This window comes from Lactuca saligna, chromosome 4, assembly GCF_052625555.1.
Source record: "Lactuca saligna cultivar CGN05327 chromosome 4, ASM5262555v1, whole genome shotgun sequence".
Classification (NCBI taxonomy): domain Eukaryota; kingdom Viridiplantae; phylum Streptophyta; class Magnoliopsida; order Asterales; family Asteraceae; genus Lactuca; species Lactuca saligna.
Genome location: NC_136420.1, coordinates 163,527,542 through 163,545,618, shown reverse-complemented (window position 1 = coordinate 163,545,618; position 18,077 = coordinate 163,527,542). Strand labels below are relative to the sequence as shown.

Genomic DNA, 18,077 nt, shown 5'->3' with positions numbered 1-18,077 from the left:
TGTCTCTCTTTAGCATACTCAGATATCGGGACATCTGAGCCTGCTCCGAAGCGAACTCAGGGCAAAACATCGCCCTCTCAGTAAACATCCTGGTGATTTCCATCACCGACTCCGAAACCTGCTTCAGCTCGAGGAACTCCTGAGCCAACCTCTCCCTCTCGACCTGTGGAAGATAACGAGTACTGAACATCCCTATGAACTGATCCCATGAAATCGCAGCCCTCTGTGCATCCGTGTATGACCCCGTGGTCAATCTCCACAAATCCTTAGCCCCGAGCCTTAATAGGTTCAGAGCGCACCTCACCCTCTGATCAGCATGGCATGAACATGTGAAGAAACATCCCTCCACATCCGATAACCATCTCATAGCAACGATCGGATCCTGAACTCCATCAAAGGTGGGAGGCTTCGTATTATCGAAGTCCCGATACTGAAAACCTCTACTAGCTCCTCCCCCTGCCGCTGCTACATCTGCTGTAGCCGCCACGACAGCCGTCTCCGTGAGAGCCGCATAGCGCTCATCAAAATACTCCACCATGGCGGTCTTGATCGACCCAAACAGCTCCGACAGCTCAGCCCGAAACAATGCAGCAACCTCATTATGCAGGATCTCACGAATCCTCGCATCCAACTCGTGCGTACTCATCTGACTGACAACCTCGGGCTGCACAGACCCACCCGGAACTCCCTCTCCTGCTCCTGATCCTGACCCGGATCCACTCCCAGCGTGCCCTGAAATCTCCATACTGAAAATAAACCACCAAAAATCTCAGACACCTCCCACTATCCCGGGAACCAACTCCCAACCCAACCCAAGAGGTCATGGTTTCCCTGATACGCGTATGGGTCTTGTGCTTTCAGTAGTACGGGCCCATACTACCTTCCACACCTACCCATATTTGTATGAAGTACACCCACAACACCCTAGAGACAAATACACATAACAACGCTCTATCCTCACAACTAGAGGAACACTAGAAATCTCTCACAAGGAAACCCTAGGCTAGCAGGCATCATAAATCAGGCAACACATCAAGAAATCCTGAAGATCCCTAGCCTAACTCTAGCATGCTGTTCTATCAAAGCTCAATAAAACAAATATCATGTATGGTAATTTGGGGTTACTTACTGGCTCCGGCTGATCGTACCTCCGCGTCCTCCTTTACTTATTTTGAAAACCATTTTAAATTCTCTTTTGAAAACCCTCCTCGATTTGAGACTGGAGTCACACAAGTGTTCCTCCAATTCACTCAAACCAAGGCTCTGATACCAACTTGTAACGACCGAAAAATACAACCAATTTAAATTTTTCAAAAACAACCCGATTTCATTAAACTGTTTACAAAAGGTTTTCAATACAAATCATTTAGAGTATTCCCAGAATCACATTGCTACAAAATCATGAGGAGCGGTACGATCACGCCTTCGCCTTGCCATAGTCTCCTGAAGAACCTGAAAAACATTAAACCACAGCTGTAAGCCCGAAAGCTTAGTCAGATACCCCCAAAATACCAACCACATATACGCCCTTCCAGGCTACGACCTTCCGGTCCAAAACATATTGCCTTCCGGCCCATAACATGTAAAACATACATAACATAACAGAACATAGAACAACCATGCATATCGGGTCTACTGTGTGACTGGTCCGCCGGATCGGGCCTTCAGTCCACCGGATCCATCCTCCGAGTCTAGTCATATCCTTCGAGTCTACAGTGTGGTTGGTCCGCCCGCACTGGGCCTTCAACTCACCTGGTCCACTCTCTGAGTCTACAGTATGACTGGTCTGCCCGCATCGGGCCTTCAGTCGGCCTGGTCCACTCTCCGAGCCTCGGCATGTCTGGTCCGCCCTCGTGGGGCCTACAACAAATCCGGACCGCTCGCTGGGCCTTCGGAACAACCGGTCTGCCCTGAGTATCTTGGCCTACAACACAAAGCAGGACCGCCTCAACCCATGTAACGCCCGGGTTTTCAGGGCTAAGCATTTTTGTCAATGTAATAGTCTAGGTCAACTATTGTAACTCTTTTTGAAGTAATAAATATGAAATATTTGAGTATTATGTGAATTATGTGTGTTTATGTGTTTATTATTTAATTATAAATGTATAATTAATAAAGAATAAAAATGAGCGTCAAAATTAAAGTGTGAGATAATCCCGATATCTCTACATAAAGTTGTAGAATATGTCTCAAGGTTTCCGTGCATATAAAGAATGCCAAAATCCGAGCTATAAAGAAGAAGTTATGGCCCGCCGAAGTTTTACGACAAAACCGGCACGACACCGGGAAACGTAAATAGTGAATTTACGATAGAAGACTTTTTAGCCTTAGCAATCTAAACAAAAGTCGTAGAATATGTTAAACTAAGAACATCGATAAAAAGAACGCTCAAATCTGACTTCGTATGAAGAAGTTATGATTTTTCTAAGATTCGGCTTAGCAGTGCACGGCCTGAAACTCGAATTTTAGTTCGAGCGGTTTTTGGCTTACGCAACATAAATGAGAGTTGAAGATCTCATTAATAGGAAATCAACGGTAAAAAGACAGACAAAAACAGAGTCCGTATGTAGAAGTTATTAATTTTACGCAGACGTTTAACAGTATAATCTCCTTGTACTGTTAAATTTAAGATCGGTCGAGAATTAGCTGACGGTGTCAAAATGAAAGTTGTAGATCTTATTATTACCTACGTTTGGATATAAAGAACGTCAAAAACGGAGGTCGTATGTGAAAGTTACGGATTTTAGAAGTCGGAAGTGTGCTGTGCGAAAATGGGTGATGTGGCACAATCTTGACCATTGCTTTCTCCCCAAGGCTTGCCACCAGATGGTGACATGTGGCACCAAGTTCAGCCACATTTCACCCTATAAATACCACCTCTCCCACCCTCATTTTCTTCACACCTTTCCCATTCTTTCTTCTCTTTACTCTCTCTCTCTCTCTAGAACCTCTCTCTAGCCCCGAAATCCCCCGAAAAGCCTAGGGAACCTCCCTAGCACGAGGCGGAAGCCCCGGAGTGCTCGAAGGCTCTGAGAAGAAGAGCTTTTCGGCTCAGGAACGCTGCTCCAAGCAAAGCCCGGTTTTCTATAAAACCCGCTGTAAGTGAGCTACGCCTACGCTATTTTTAATATAACTTTTATTTAATTATAGTAACGTTATTAGGAACTTATAATAAATACTTGGGCTATTATTATGGGTTATATAAGTATTTTTTTGACGCTTATATAATAATAATAATAATAGCTAGACTATTAATTAGTCTCGACGAATAATAAACTAAACTCTAGTGGTAATAATACTAGGTTTCGTCGAAGAAAAATTCTTTTTAAGAAGCGAAGCGCTGTCTGAGTTCGGAATCACCACCTTTTCCAGTGAGTGCATAGTTACCTTCAACTTACACATAGATATGAAGTATTTTATATAAATTACGTGTTATGTGTGCATATTATCTGAATACTTGCTATCTATGCTAGATGAACGTTGTTATACATGTTTTCAATGATTTAAACTGTATATGTATTTTATATCTACGGAAATGTTGGGGTAAAACATGGGTAGATGTAATAGGTGATGTGTGATAAAATGATGAGAGGCCTCGATGTTGTTGTTGTTGATCCAGTCATCTAGCGGAGTATAGATGACGACCACGGACTCTTCTAGACAGTCCAGTGGAACACTAGCAGGTTCGCAACCTGTAGGTGTTGTGAACGATGTGTTCACCGGTGTACTCCATCCCCCACATGGTTGCCTATTAGGACATTTATTGCTGAGGAATCCCCTTAGCAGTAGTGTCCGTCCCGATGATAATCCTTAGGCTAGGTCCCTTATGATAGGTGTTTAGGGACGTAAAGTGAGGATAACGGGAACGGGTAATCGGGTTATTGTTGATTGATGAAATTAATAAACTTATTTATTGTGGGTTGAAAACCCTATGTGCTCACCAGGCTCCCAAGCCTGACCCACTCAGTTTTATGTATTACAGGTAGTGGCGCATGAGCATAGGTGTGATGTTTTGGACGAGGGATTACGGATATAGGCCTGTAGATATGAAATAATGTAGTAAGGCTTATATTGTACTGTTTATACTTTTGATCTGTACGAACATGACATCCCGAGTCTTTTAATGAATACATTTCTATGGAAATGCTTTTGATAAATCTTTATCATATTATTGTTTTGGGACAAATTCCGCAAACCATTTATTAAAAGATAACTCTGATTTTGAAATAAAGTATAAACAAAACCGGTCTTTTCTGGCCGTGATTTTGGGGATGTCACAGTTGGTATCAGAGCATTAGTTTAAGCGAACTAGGAATTTGTAGGATTTCTAGACTTAAACTTAGAATGCTAAGCGATGATTGTGAGGTGTGAGCACTAGCTTATTTTAGGAATTGTGCCTAAAATGCTTTTATGTGCTAAATGTTTTATGCACGATATGCTGTTATTTTGTTCGGGATTTATGGTCTGTTGCCGACCGGATCTGGAACCTTATGTGTTTAGGATTCTAAACGTATGACTACGATATTAGAACTAGCATGTAAACGTGTCGGAGTGATAAGGACGATTTAAAACGTCTCTCCTAAATAAAGATCTAAATCCACCTTATTCGGTATATAGATCAAGATGGTAAGGACCCGTAGCGGAAACGTAAACGCAAATGGGAACGGACACCAACCCCCCGTGATCGAGCAAATACCAGTTGTGGAAGCCGCTGCCGGACCAATAACGATGGCCGGAGTGCAAGCGATGATCCAGGCAATGTTGGATCGTCAAATGGAGGAAACCAGGCGTTTGCTCCAGCAAAATCGAGAGGAAGCGACTATTCAGCTCGAACAGCCCGAGTTGAACGAAGGGCAGACTGAAGAAGGAAACTACAGTGGGACTATTGGTCAAGCCAACCCACCGATAGTTAGGCAAAACCACCAGGATGGAGGAAATAATGGACGTGGATGCAAATACAAGGATTTCATGGCATCCAAGCCACCGAGTCTATCCGGAAGCCCGACGCCGGTGGAAGTCATAAACTGGATCTCTGAGATGGAGACAATGTTTGAGAGTTGCGAGTGTAGCAATAGGCAGAAGACTGCTCTTGCAGTTCCTCTATTGAAATCTGGAGTACTAAGCTGGTGGAAGCTATTAGCTGATTCAATGCCCAAAGGTGAAGCAAGCAAAATGTCGTGGGAGGATTTTCTGGTACAGTTGAAGATGCAATACTGTTCTGAGCAGGATCTTCTGGAGATCAGCAACGAATTCCAGAATCTGAAGAAGGGAAGAATGAGCGTTACTGAATACGCTGCAAGCTTTACTGAGAAAATGAAGCTTGTTCCTCACCTCGTCCCAACTGAACTCTCCAAGGTTAACAAATTTGCCCTCGGATTACCAGCGGACTTCGGTCCAATGGTCAAGCAAACTACCACTCTAAAAGCTGCCATCTGGGCTGCTAAGAATGTGGAGACCCAGATACGAGAAAAGGGTCTGGAGAGAGCGGAAGTGGGAGAGAAACGGAAATTTGACGGATCCTCGAGGTCCGGTAAGAAAGGTAGATTCTCGAAGTCTAGTTCGAGAGGAGGAGGATCAGAAGCAAAGTGGTGTGACAAGTGCAAGAAGAAGCACTCTGGGAAGTGTGATGGAGGGGTCACTTGTTACAAATGCGGAAAGCCTGGGCACTATGCCAACGAATGCACCCTTAACCAGAAGGCCTGTTATGGGTGTAATGAAGAAGGGCACATTTTGAAGGACTGCCCGAAGAAGAAGGAGGCAGGAAGACCCAACATACCACCAAAGCCGAAGGCGAGAGCCTTCCAGATGACGCTCGAGGCTGCAAAGGAGGCAGCAGACGTCGCTTCAGGTACCTTTCTTGTAAATGGTTTGCCTGCAAATATACTGTTTGATTCCGGAGCCAACTACTCCTTTGTGTCGCATAAATTTAGTGCGAAATTAGCATTACCTGTAGAAAAACTTGATAACGCCCTAATTGTAGAAGTTGCCAGTGGCAAATTCGTACCTGTTAGTAATCGTATTAGGAACATCGTCATTGACCTAAACGGAAACGAATTCCAGGAGGAACTATTACCCATAGAGTTAAACGGTTTCGACATCGTTTTGGGTATGGATTGGCTTAGCGCCAACGATGCCGAGATATTATGCCGAAAGAAGATAGTTAGGATAAACCCACCCGGAAAGGAATCATTTATGGTGTACGGGGACAAACGCAGAGTGAGTTCTGGAATCATATCCTTGATGAAAGCTAGGAAATGTTTGTCCAAGGGATGTGCATCGTACTTGGCATTCGTAATCGATGCTAAGAAAGAAAAGAAAGAGGTGCAGAATATACCGGTTGTGTGCGATTATCCGGAAGTCTTTCCCGAAGATCTTCCTGGATTACCACCTGATAGGCAAGTAGAATTTCGTATAGACTTATTACCAGGAACAACACCGATAGCAAAGGCACCTTACCGATTAGCACCGACGGAGATGAAGGAGCTCATGACGCAACTTCAGGAGCTGTTGGATAGCGGTTTCATTCGACCTAGTTCATCACCCTGGGGAGCTCCGGTGTTATTCGTGAAGAAGAAGGACGGAAGCATGAGGATGTGCATAGACTACCGAGAGTTGAATAAGGCAACGGTGAAGAACAAGTATCCATTACCGAGGATTGATGATCTATTCGATCAGCTGCAAGGTTCGAGCTACTTCTCAAAGATCGATCTTAGGTCAGGATATCATCAGCTGAAGGTGAGAGAGCAGGATATTGAGAAGACTGCATTCAGAACAAGATATGGACACTACGAGTTCTTGGTTATGTCGTTCGGACTAACCAATGCTCCCGCAGCATTCATGGATTTGATGAATAGGGTTTGTAAACCATTCCTCGATAAATCCGTGATAGTGTTCATCGACGACATTCTCATATACTCGAAAAGCCAGGAGGAGCACGGCAAGCATCTACGAGAAGTGTTGGAGGTGTTAAAAAAGGAGAAGCTTTTTGCAAAGTTCTCCAAATGCGACTTTTGGATACGGGAAGTCCAATTCTTGGGTCATGTTGTTAACCAAGAGGGAATAATGGTTGATCCCGCCAAGATCGAGGCTGTAATGAAGTGGGAACGTCCGAAGAATCCCACGGAGATTCGAAGCTTTCTAGGAGTAGCCGGATATTACCGACGATTTATCCAAGGCTTTTCTTCGATAGCTGCTCCATTAACAGCTTTGACCCATAAAGGAGCTACGTATACATGGAGTGAGAAACACGATGAGGCGTTCGAGAAGCTAAAGAAGAAGTTATGTGAAGCGCCGATACTTTCTCTACCCGATGGAGTCGAAGATTTCGTAGTTTATAGTGATGCATCTGGAGTCGGGTTAGGTTGTGTTCTGACCCAAAGAGAAAAGGTGATAGCATACGCATCTCGACAATTGAAAGAGCACAAAAAGAACTACCCCACTCATGATCTGGAGTTGGCAGCGGTAGTATTCGCCTTAAAGATATGGAGGCATTACCTCTACGGCACGAAGTGCAAGCTCTTCACTGATCATAAGAGTCTCCAGTATCTCTTTAATCAGAAGGAGTTGAACATGAGGCAACGACGCTGGCTAGAACTTCTCAAGGACTACGACTGTGAGATACTTTACCACCCAGGTAAAGCAAATATAGTTGCTGATGCTCTCAGTCGGAAAGTCAATCTTGAAAGAAGAAGGCCAAGAGCGTTAAGAATTGAAGTCGTCTCGATGATTGTGGAAAGTATCAGGAAAGCTCAAGAAGAAGCCTTAGAAAAGAATGACCGAAAGGAAGAACGTTTGGGAAAAACGTTAGTGTTCGGTACGAACAGTCGAGGACTGAATGTATTCCAAGATCGAATTTGGGTACCTAAGACGGGAGGAATAAGAGATCTTCTAATGGAAGAAGCACACAAGACCATGTACTCGATTCATCCCGGTAGCACTAAAATGTATAAGGACCTAAAACCCTACTACTGGTGGCCGACGATGAAGCTCGATGTTGCGAAGTATGTGGCTGAGTGCGTAACATGTGCGAGGGTTAAGGCACAACATCAAAAACCGTATGGGAGTTTAGAACCCTTACCTGTACCCATGGGTAAATGGGAAGACATCACCATGGATTTTGTGACTAAACTGCCCAGAACGAAGAATGGTCACGACATGATTTGGGTAGTCGTGGATCGTTTCACCAAGAGTGCACACTTCATAGCCGCCAACGAGAAGTGGTCTATGGATAAGCTCGCAAATGCTTACGTGAAGGAAATTGTAAGACTTCACGGTGTCCCTCTTACGATTGTGTCAGATCGTGATAGTCGTTTCACGTCAAGGTTTTGGAGGAGTCTACAAGAGGAGTTGGGTACAAAGTTGTGTTTGAGTACTGCTTACCATCCGCAAACTGATGGTCAGAGTGAAAGAACGATTCAGACGTTAGAAGATATGCTGAGAGCATGTACCCTCGAATTCCAAGGGAATTGGGACGAGCACTTACCTCTGGTAGAATTTTCCTACAACAATAGTTTTCACTCGAGCATCAAGATGGCTCCTTATCAAGCCTTGTATGGGCAGAAGTGTCGTACGCCGTCTTGTTGGCTTGAAGCCGGAGAGAAGCAGTTTATGGGCCCCGAGATAGTCCATGAGACTGCTGAGAAATTGAAGGTGATTAGGGAAAGAATGTTAGCAGCTCAGGATCGTCAGAAGAGCTATGCCGACAAGAAAAGACGACCGATAACCTTCGAAGTTGGGGATTCCGTTTTACTTAAAGTCTCACCGTGGAAGGGACTTATACGATTTGGGAAACGAGGAAAGTTGAGTCCAAGGTTTATTGGACCATTCAAAGTTCTTCAGAGGATTGGGAACCAAGCTTACAAGCTGGAATTGCCCGAAGAACTCAATGGTATTCATAACACCTTCCATGTGTGTTATTTGAGGAAATTCATGGGAGATGTTCCCGACATAATTCCAATCTCGGAATTAAGGATGGATGAGAATAAAAGGCTGATCGAAGAGCCTGAGGCAATTATTGACCGTAAGACTAAGAAGTTACGACGCAAGATGGTCGACTTGGTGCTAGTCCGATGGAAACATTCGAATGGGCCGAATCTCACTTGGGAAACAGAGGATGACATGATGAGTCGCTATCCACATCTGTTTGCTGATGCATGATTCCGGGACGGAATCATCCTAAGGGGGTGAGAATTGTAACGCCCGGGTTTTCAGGGCTAAGCATTTTTGTCAATGTAATAGTCTAGGTCAACTATTGTAACTCTTTTTGAAGTAATAAATATGAAATATTTGAGTATTATGTGAATTATGTGTGTTTATGTGTTTATTATTTAATTATAAATGTATAATTAATAAAGAATAAAAATGAGCGTCAAAATTAAAGTGTGAGATAATCCCGATATCTCTACATAAAGTTGTAGAATATGTCTCAAGGTTTCCGTGCATATAAAGAATGCCAAAATCCGAGCTATAAAGAAGAAGTTATGGCCCGCCGAAGTTTTACGACAAAACCGGCACGACACCGGGAAACGTAAATAGTGAATTTACGATAGAAGACTTTTTAGCCTTAGCAATCTAAACAAAAGTCGTAGAATATGTTAAACTAAGAACATCGATAAAAAGAACGCCCAAATCTGACTTCGTATGAAGAAGTTATGATTTTTCTAAGATTCGGCTTAGCAGTGCACGGCCTGAAACTCGAATTTTAGTTCGAGCGGTTTTTGGCTTACGCAACATAAATGAGAGTTGAAGATCTCATTAATAGGAAATCAACGGTAAAAAGACAGACAAAAACAGAGTCCGTATGTAGAAGTTATTAATTTTACGCAGACGTTTAATAGTATAATCTCCTTGTACTGTTAAATTTAAGATCGGTCGAGAATTAGCTGACGGTGTCAAAATGAAAGTTGTAGATCTTATTATTACCTACGTGTGGATATAAAGAACGTCAAAAACGGAGGTCGTATGTGAAAGTTACGGATTTTAGAAGTCGGAAGTGTGCTGTGCGAAAATGGGTGATGTGGCACAATCTTGGCCATTGCTTTCTCCCCAAGGCTTGCCACCAGATGGTGACATGTGGCACCAAGTTCAGCCACATTTCACCCTATAAATACCACCTCTCCCACCCTCATTTTCTTCACACCTTTCCCATTCTTTCTTCTCTTTACTCTCTCTCTCTCTCTAGAACCTCTCTCTAGCCCCGAAATCCCCCGAAAAGCCTAGGGAACCTCCCTAGCACGAGGCGGAAGCCCCGGAGTGCTCGAAGGCTCTGAGAAGAAGAGCTTTTCGGCTCAGGAACGCTGCTCCAAGCAAAACCCGGTTTTCTATAAAACCCGCTGTAAGTGAGCTACGCCTACGCTATTTTTAATATAACTTTTATTTAATTATAGTAACGTTATTAGGAACTTATAATAAATACTTGGGCTATTATTATGGGTTATATAAGTATTTTTTTGACGCTTATATAATAATAATAATAATAGCTAGACTATTAATTAGTCTCGACGAATAATAAACTAAACTCTAGTGGTAATAATACTAGGTTTCGTCGAAGAAAAATTCTTTTTAAGAAGCGAAGCGCTGTCTGAGTTCGGAATCACCACCTTTTCCAGTGAGTGCATAGTTACCTTCAACTTACACATAGATATGAAGTATTTTATATAAATTACGTGTTATGTGTGCATATTATCTGAATACTTGCTATCTATGCTAGATGAACGTTGTTATACATGTTTTCAATGATTTAAACTGTATATGTATTTTATATCTACGGAAATGTTGGGGTAAAACATGGGTAGATGTAATAGGTGATGTGTGATAAAATGATGAGAGGCCTCGATGTTGTTGTTGTTGATCCAGTCATCTAGCGGAGTATAGATGACGACCACGGACTCTTCTAGACAGTCCAGTGGAACACTAGCAGGTTCGCAACCTGTAGGTGTTGTGAACGATGTGTTCACCGGTGTACTCCATCCCCCACATGGTTGCCTATTAGGACATTTATTGCTGAGGAATCCCCTTAGCAGTAGTGTCCGTCCCGATGATAATCCTTAGGCTAGGTCCCTTATGATAGGTGTTTAGGGACGTAAAGTGAGGATAACGGGAACGGGTAATCGGGTTATTGTTGATTGATGAAATTAATAAACTTATTTATTGTGGGTTGAAAACCCTATGTGCTCACCAGGCTCCCAAGCCTGACCCACTCAGTTTTATGTATTACAGGTAGTGGCGCATGAGCATAGGTGTGATGTTTTGGACGAGGGATTACGGATATAGGCCTGTAGATATGAAATAATGTAGTAAGGCTTATATTGTACTGTTTATACTTTTGATCTGTACGAACATGACATCCCGAGTCTTTTAATGAATACATTTCTATGGAAATGCTTTTGATAAATCTTTATCATATTATTGTTTTGGGACAAATTCCGCAAACCATTTATTAAAAGATAACTCTGATTTTGAAATAAAGTATAAACAAAACCGGTCTTTTCTGGCCGTGATTTTGGGGATGTCACAACCCATCTCCAGTCCAAACAACCATGTACACATAAACATATAATCATATAACAGTTCACATTCAAACAAGCCGATCTAGCAGATCACATAGCATAACATACTCTAAGCAAGATACCGTCCTAACAGATCATTAGTATAGCATCTCCCTATCTCTCAGGATACCGATCTCGATCAGGTCTCTAACATATACTGTCCTAACTCTCAGGATGCAAGCATATCACAAAAACAAAATAATAACAACTACCCGGATCTCAATCCGATAAGGGCCGGCCTTGGTGCCTTAGACCCTGTTGATATAGTGAGGATAACTCACCTCGAAACTGCCGGCTGAAAGGATAAGATCCTGCTGCTCCAACCCTGACACGAACTCCTCCACTGAACACCGAAACATTCAATTCAATAAATACCTTTAATTACCAAAATACCCCTGGAAGACAACTGGTCACCCTTGGACAAAGTCAAAGTCAACCCCTGACTGACCCTACTCGCCGAGTCAACCCGATGACTCACCGAGTCCCTATGCTCAGAACTTCCCTCAATCAGCGACCCAACTCGCCGAGTCACCCCAAGACTCGCCGAGTCCAACAATTCTGAGTCCACTCACACCCAACTCACCGAGTCATCCCTTGACTCACCGATTCTCGACTCAACCAGGAAATATTGGGACTCTTCGACAAGACTCGCCGAGTCCAAGAACAGACTCGCCGAGTCTAAGGCTATCTTCAACCTACTCGCTGAGTTGTTCTTCCAACTCGCCGAGTTCCAGGCCATCATCAAGCAACTCGTCGAGTCCACCCATGTGACTCGCCGAGTAGCACCGGTCTGAATCAATTCAGAAGCACTCCAGGCCATGCAATTGATCCAAAACATAGATCCAACCTCCTACAATCCATCCATCACGTAAAGTGGCAAACTTTACGTGAATCCAAAGAGATCTAGGCCTTATTCACCTTAGAACTAAGGTTTGGGACATGATAGCTCCATTAACAACACAAGAATAGGGGCTTTAATGCTCTTAAGATCTTCTCCACTCCAGATCTGAGGTAGCAACCTCAGATCCATCCTTCAAACTCAAGATGCCACACAACTAAGCTTCCCACACAACCCCAAAAATGAGAATCTAAGAGAACACAGCCCAAGAACGAAATATTACCTCCAAAGAATGCCCCAACAGCAATGAAACTCGAATCCAAGCAAAGCCCTTTGATCCAAGCCTCTTCTCCTTCAAGATTTCTTCAACAAGCACCTCTCCAAGCTCCAATTTGCTTAACAATGGGGTTCCTCCACGAAATTAGGGTTTCTGGGACTCAAGGGGGATCAAGGAGGCTGTGGAGGAAACATAATGGTATTTATATAGGGCTCATTCTCCGGATTTAGGGTTTTCTTCGCCCAACACCTACTCGCCGAGTCCATCTTTGGACTCGCCGAGTAGGTCACTTGACACGCGACCAAAGTCGCGACTCTACTCGCCGAGCCCATCCATGGACTCGCCGAGTCGCCCTTCAAGGCTTACACTTTTAGCCCTTCAACTCTACTCTTACTATTCCGGGATGTTACAAAACCGATCTAGCAGATCACGTATTACAACATACTCTAAGCAGTATACCGACCTAACCGGTCACTAGCATAGCATCATCCTATATACCAGGATACCGACCTTAACCAGGTCTCTAACGAATACCATCCTAACTACCAGGATGCAAACATAGTAAAAAAACAACATAACAACAATACCCGGATTACAATCTGATAAAGGCTCGGCCTTGGTGCCTTAGACCCTGTTGATATAGTGAGGATAACTCACCTCGCACCTACTGACTGAAAAGATAGATCACGCTGATCCAACCTCCGACACGAACTCCACCACTGATAATACCAAAAGACTGAACTCAATAAATACCAATAATTACCAAAATATCCCTGGAAGACAACTGGTTAACTCTTGGTCAAAGTCAACCTCCTGACTGACTCTACTCGCCGAGTTGTTCAAGCAACTCCCCGAGTTCCAGTCCATCTTCAAGCAACTCCCCGAGTACACCTTTGTGACTCGCCAAGTACCACTAGTTCTTAACCTATACAGAAGCTTTTCAGGCCATGCGATCGATCCAAAACGTAGATCTACCCTTCTACAACCCTTCTATCAGGTAAAGTGGCAAACTTTACGTGAATCCAAAGAGATCTAGGCATTTTACACTCTAGGCTAGGGTTTGGGACAAGATGGCTTCACCAATCACTCATTAACAGGGAGTTTAATGCACTCTAGACCTTCTCCATTCCAGATCTGAGGTAGCAACCTCAGATCTAACCTTCAAACTCCATATACCACAAGCCAAACTTTCCATATAACCCAAAATGAAGAATCTTAAAGAATAGCAGCCCAAAGAACGAGGTATTACCTCAAAATGAAGCCCCCAACAACAAGGAGTCCGAATCTAAGCAAAGACCCTTGCTCCAAGCCTCCTAACTCTCTAAGATCTTCTTCCAACTTTCTTCTCCAAGGCTCAAATGCACTCAAAACCTTTACAAACGCGTATCTAGGGTTTCTGGACTTCAAGGGAGATCAAAGAGGCTGGGGAGAGGGTATAATGTCCTTTATATAGGGCTCATCCCCCGAATTTAGGGTTTTCTTCACACAGCGCCTACTCGCCGAGTCCAGCCTTGGGCTCGCCGAGTTGGCCACTTAACACGCGACCTGAGTCGCGACCCTACTTGCCGAGTCCTCCCATGGACTCGCCGAGTTGCCCTTCAAATTTACACTTTGTACCCCGAACTTGCACTCCTGGACTCGGGATGTTACAATATATATCATTTCTATGATTGCTACCTTAATTATAAGCTTTACAACTCTTGGGTTTCAAACTCTCATAGGTGCTACACTTCTCCCCTAATAAATAAAGAACTTTTTACCACATATTATCTTCTCATTTATTTAGATGCATGATATTTTCTAAAAATTTTGAATTTTCTATTTTTTCAATTTTCATTTTATTAAATAAAAATTCTACATTTAATATGTATGGTAATATATATGTAATGTATTTATTAAAAAAAATTTATATATATAATGTATTCGATACATTAATATCTCATTAATTTTAATAATTCAAATTTTTTTTATTTTTCTTTTAAATTCAAAGTTTCAAATTATTAAAATTTAATATATTTTTTTAAAATAAACCCATGTTTCACATCTAGTTTTTAATAAAAAAGCTAGCAATCTTTTATTTCACAACAAACTTACCAACGAGGGCCTCATTCATGTGTTAATTTGACGGTTTTTTTTTTTTTTTTTTTTTTGACGGCTTGACTGAAAGAGTTCCTTTGGCTAAAATGTAGTCCAAACCCAAAACTTAGGATCCCAAATAACAAACCTAAAAGAAAACCTACAACGACTCCAATATTATAGCCACAACTTCATTCTCTTCAAAAATAGGTAATCCAATGCAAAATTACGCTTACAACCCCCACAGTCGTCCTCTACATAATCCCAGTTTTCAATCATCATACAACTAGAAGAAATAAAATGGAAAGCGGCCGTCATTCTTCGGCCGCCATGGAGGAACCAAAAACACCCACGAGAAAGAAAGGTGGCTGGAAATCCATCAAATACATTATTGGTAACTGCTGTTTCATGTTAGTTTGATGCAATAAATTATTATTTCACGAAAACATAGTTCGAACAATTAATTTACAGTTGCTGTTGAACAGGTAATGAGTCGTTTGAAAAACTGGCATCGATTAGTTTGATTATGAACATGACAGTTTATTTACAATCAAATTACAACATGAATGGCATTTTCCTTATAAATGTGGTTACCATTTGGATGGGTACCTCTAATCTTTCAACGTTGGCCGGTGCTTTCATCTCCGACGCCTATATCGGCAGATTCCTCACTCTTTTTCTCGGATCCATAGTGTCTCTTCTGGTACGTAATACATCACAACCCTAAAACACAACAAAAGCTCACTAATTAGGGTTTAACTTTCTAACATTTTAATTAATTACTCAAACTTGTTACTTAAACAGGGAATGGGTATGATGACGTTGACTGCAGGCGTGCCGCATCTTAGACCACCTAAGTGCACCGACGGGATTAACTGCGTGCAGCCGGAAAACTGGCAGCTAGCGATTCTCTTCGCTGGACTCGGCCTCTTAGCCCTAGGAGCCGGCGGTTTAAGGCCGTGTGGTATTGCTTTTGGCGCCGATCAGTTTGACACCACCAACTCTAAAGGAAAGAAACAGCTTGAAAGCTTCTTCAATCTGTGGTACTTATCATTCACCTTAGCTCTCCTCGTAGCTCTCACCGGAGTTGTCTACATCCAAACGAATATCAGCTGGTTGATCGGATTTGCAGTTCCGACAGCTTGTTTGTTGTCCTCCTTCATTATTTTCTTGATCGGTCGGCATACTTACGTCATGAAGAAACCAGTTGGGAGTGTTTTGTCTGATATCGTCAAAGTGGTTGTTGCTTCAATACGGAAACGTAAAATACCATATGATGATGAATTAAGATACTCGTTGTATCAAGAAGAATCGGTGTCAAAAGAGCATAATGTTGCACGAACCCAAAGATTCAAATGCTTAGATAAAGCAGCCATGATCGTTGATTCGAGTGAACTGAATGCTACTGGAGTGGCTAAAAATAAGTGGAGATTGTGCAACCTACAACAAGTGGAGAACTTGAAATGTGTCGTTGGAATCTTGCCCATTTGGGTGTCGGGTATCGGGTGTATGCTTGTGAATGATCAACAAACCACATTTGGGATCCTTCAAGCCATCCAAATGAACAGAACAATCGGATCCAAGTTCATGATCCCACCGGGTTGGATGACTGAGATCTCGATGATCACTTTATCAATATGGATCTTCGTTTACGAAGGGATTTACATCCCTAAACTTACCAAGTTCTTCAAAAGGGATGCAAGATTAACAATGGCCATGAGATTTCGTGTTGGGATCATTATGTCGATTCTTTGTATGGTAACAGCCGGGATAATAGAAAGAAAACGCCGTGATTCAGCCTTAAACAACAAAACCTACGTTGCACCACTACATATATCGTGGTTGATCCCTCAGTTAGTTCTTTCGGGATTGATGGAAGCGTTTGATAATGTGGCGATGATGGAGTTTTTTACCACTCGTATGCCGGAAAGTATGAGGACTATCGCGGGTGCTATCTTTTTCATCACTTTATCGATCTCCAGCTATTTAAATACGCTGATCGTTAATATAATCCACAAGCTAACAGGGATGAACGGAAGAACACCATGGTTAGGCAGTCATGATCTTAACAACAACAGGCTAGATTATTACTACTATATTATTGCTGGTTTTGGAGTTTTGAATTTGATTTATTTCACATTCGTTGGTTCCAAATATGTGGCTCCGGCGAAAGTAATTGGGGTGGAGGAAGAGCTGCCGCAGGTTGCAGACGGTGGCCGTGGCAAGAATGCTCTCGGAGACAACCACGAAGTGTGAAGAAAGTAAGAGCGTAGTGTAAATTTGATGTTTACATTTTTCTTGGGTCGGAAAGATAGGTGTAATGTGCCTTTGAAATTGAAGTTGTTTATTGATGATCAATGATTAAGTTAGGTCATAAAAGCCTTAAGTTTTAATTTTTTTTTTTTTTAATTTATTATTATTAATTTTTTTTCGTCACTTAAAGTCCCAGGTTTAAATGAAATTGTGCATTTTTGCCCTTTTAAGGGTAACCCGGTTACCATCTGGTTGCATAAACGCATTGCATAAACACATGGAGAGTTCTTGGCGCGACACGTCATCGCTGACGTGGATAATAATTTTTGGGTAAATTACACCCAATCATCCCTCGTGCAGGTGACAGAAAGCACGTTTAATCCCTGTTTTTAAAAATTAATTCGAACCGTCCATTGTTTGGTTAAAAATTGTACGCTTCGTCCGTAACAGATGATTTTGTTGCAGTTTTAGTCCCTATCAGATCTGAAATGACTATAATGCCCTTTGTGTATTTATTTTCCAATAAATTTAATGTTATTAATATTATTAGTAATTTCAAAAAGAGAAAAAACCCTTACCCTACCTTCCTAGCGACCTCATCGTCCCCTTTAATGATATCTCTTTTCCTCTCATCTCTAACGTCTTCCAAGAAACCTAAAACTACCCTCCTTAAACCATCACTGACAACTACTCCCTCCGACAAAACCTCCCTCATGTGGCTATTCCCATCATCGTTCCTAACCTCTAATTAACCTTCTTTCTACATCCATTGACATCTGAAACCATTTCCAACGCCGTCATCGCCACTTGAAAATGTCGATCGTTACCTGTAATCCATCATCACCACCTCTTTGCCTGAAACCCTAGCCCCTGAAAACCATCGTTGTCTTTATACCATTGTGTTGGAGAGAGCCAGAGGACAACCATCTTTGCACTAATGTCTCAAATCTACGCTATCATCTTAAAAATCGTACCTCCTAGGGTTTCAACACGAAGAAGAAGGCGAGGAAGGGGAATGACGACATCTAGTGGAAGAAGAATGACGTTTGAATAGATCGGATCAACTCTCTTCGTTGAAATGATTTAT

General features: G+C 42.3%; 1 protein-coding gene across 1 annotated transcript; it reads left to right on the top strand.

Annotated features, from left to right (window-relative positions):
- The first annotated feature begins 11,506 nt into the window (after positions 1-11,506).
- LOC145040321 (Major facilitator superfamily protein) lies at positions 11,507-17,231 on the top strand. The gene is made up of 5 exons (XM_078988262.1): positions 11,507-11,539; positions 12,281-12,298; positions 15,098-15,131; positions 15,223-15,440; positions 15,542-17,231. The coding sequence occupies exons 1-5, from the start codon at positions 11,507-11,509 to the stop codon at positions 16,991-16,993; spliced, it is 1,755 nt and encodes a 584-aa protein (XP_078844388.1). The 3' UTR covers positions 16,994-17,231.
- The last annotated feature ends 846 nt before the right edge of the window (positions 17,232-18,077 follow it).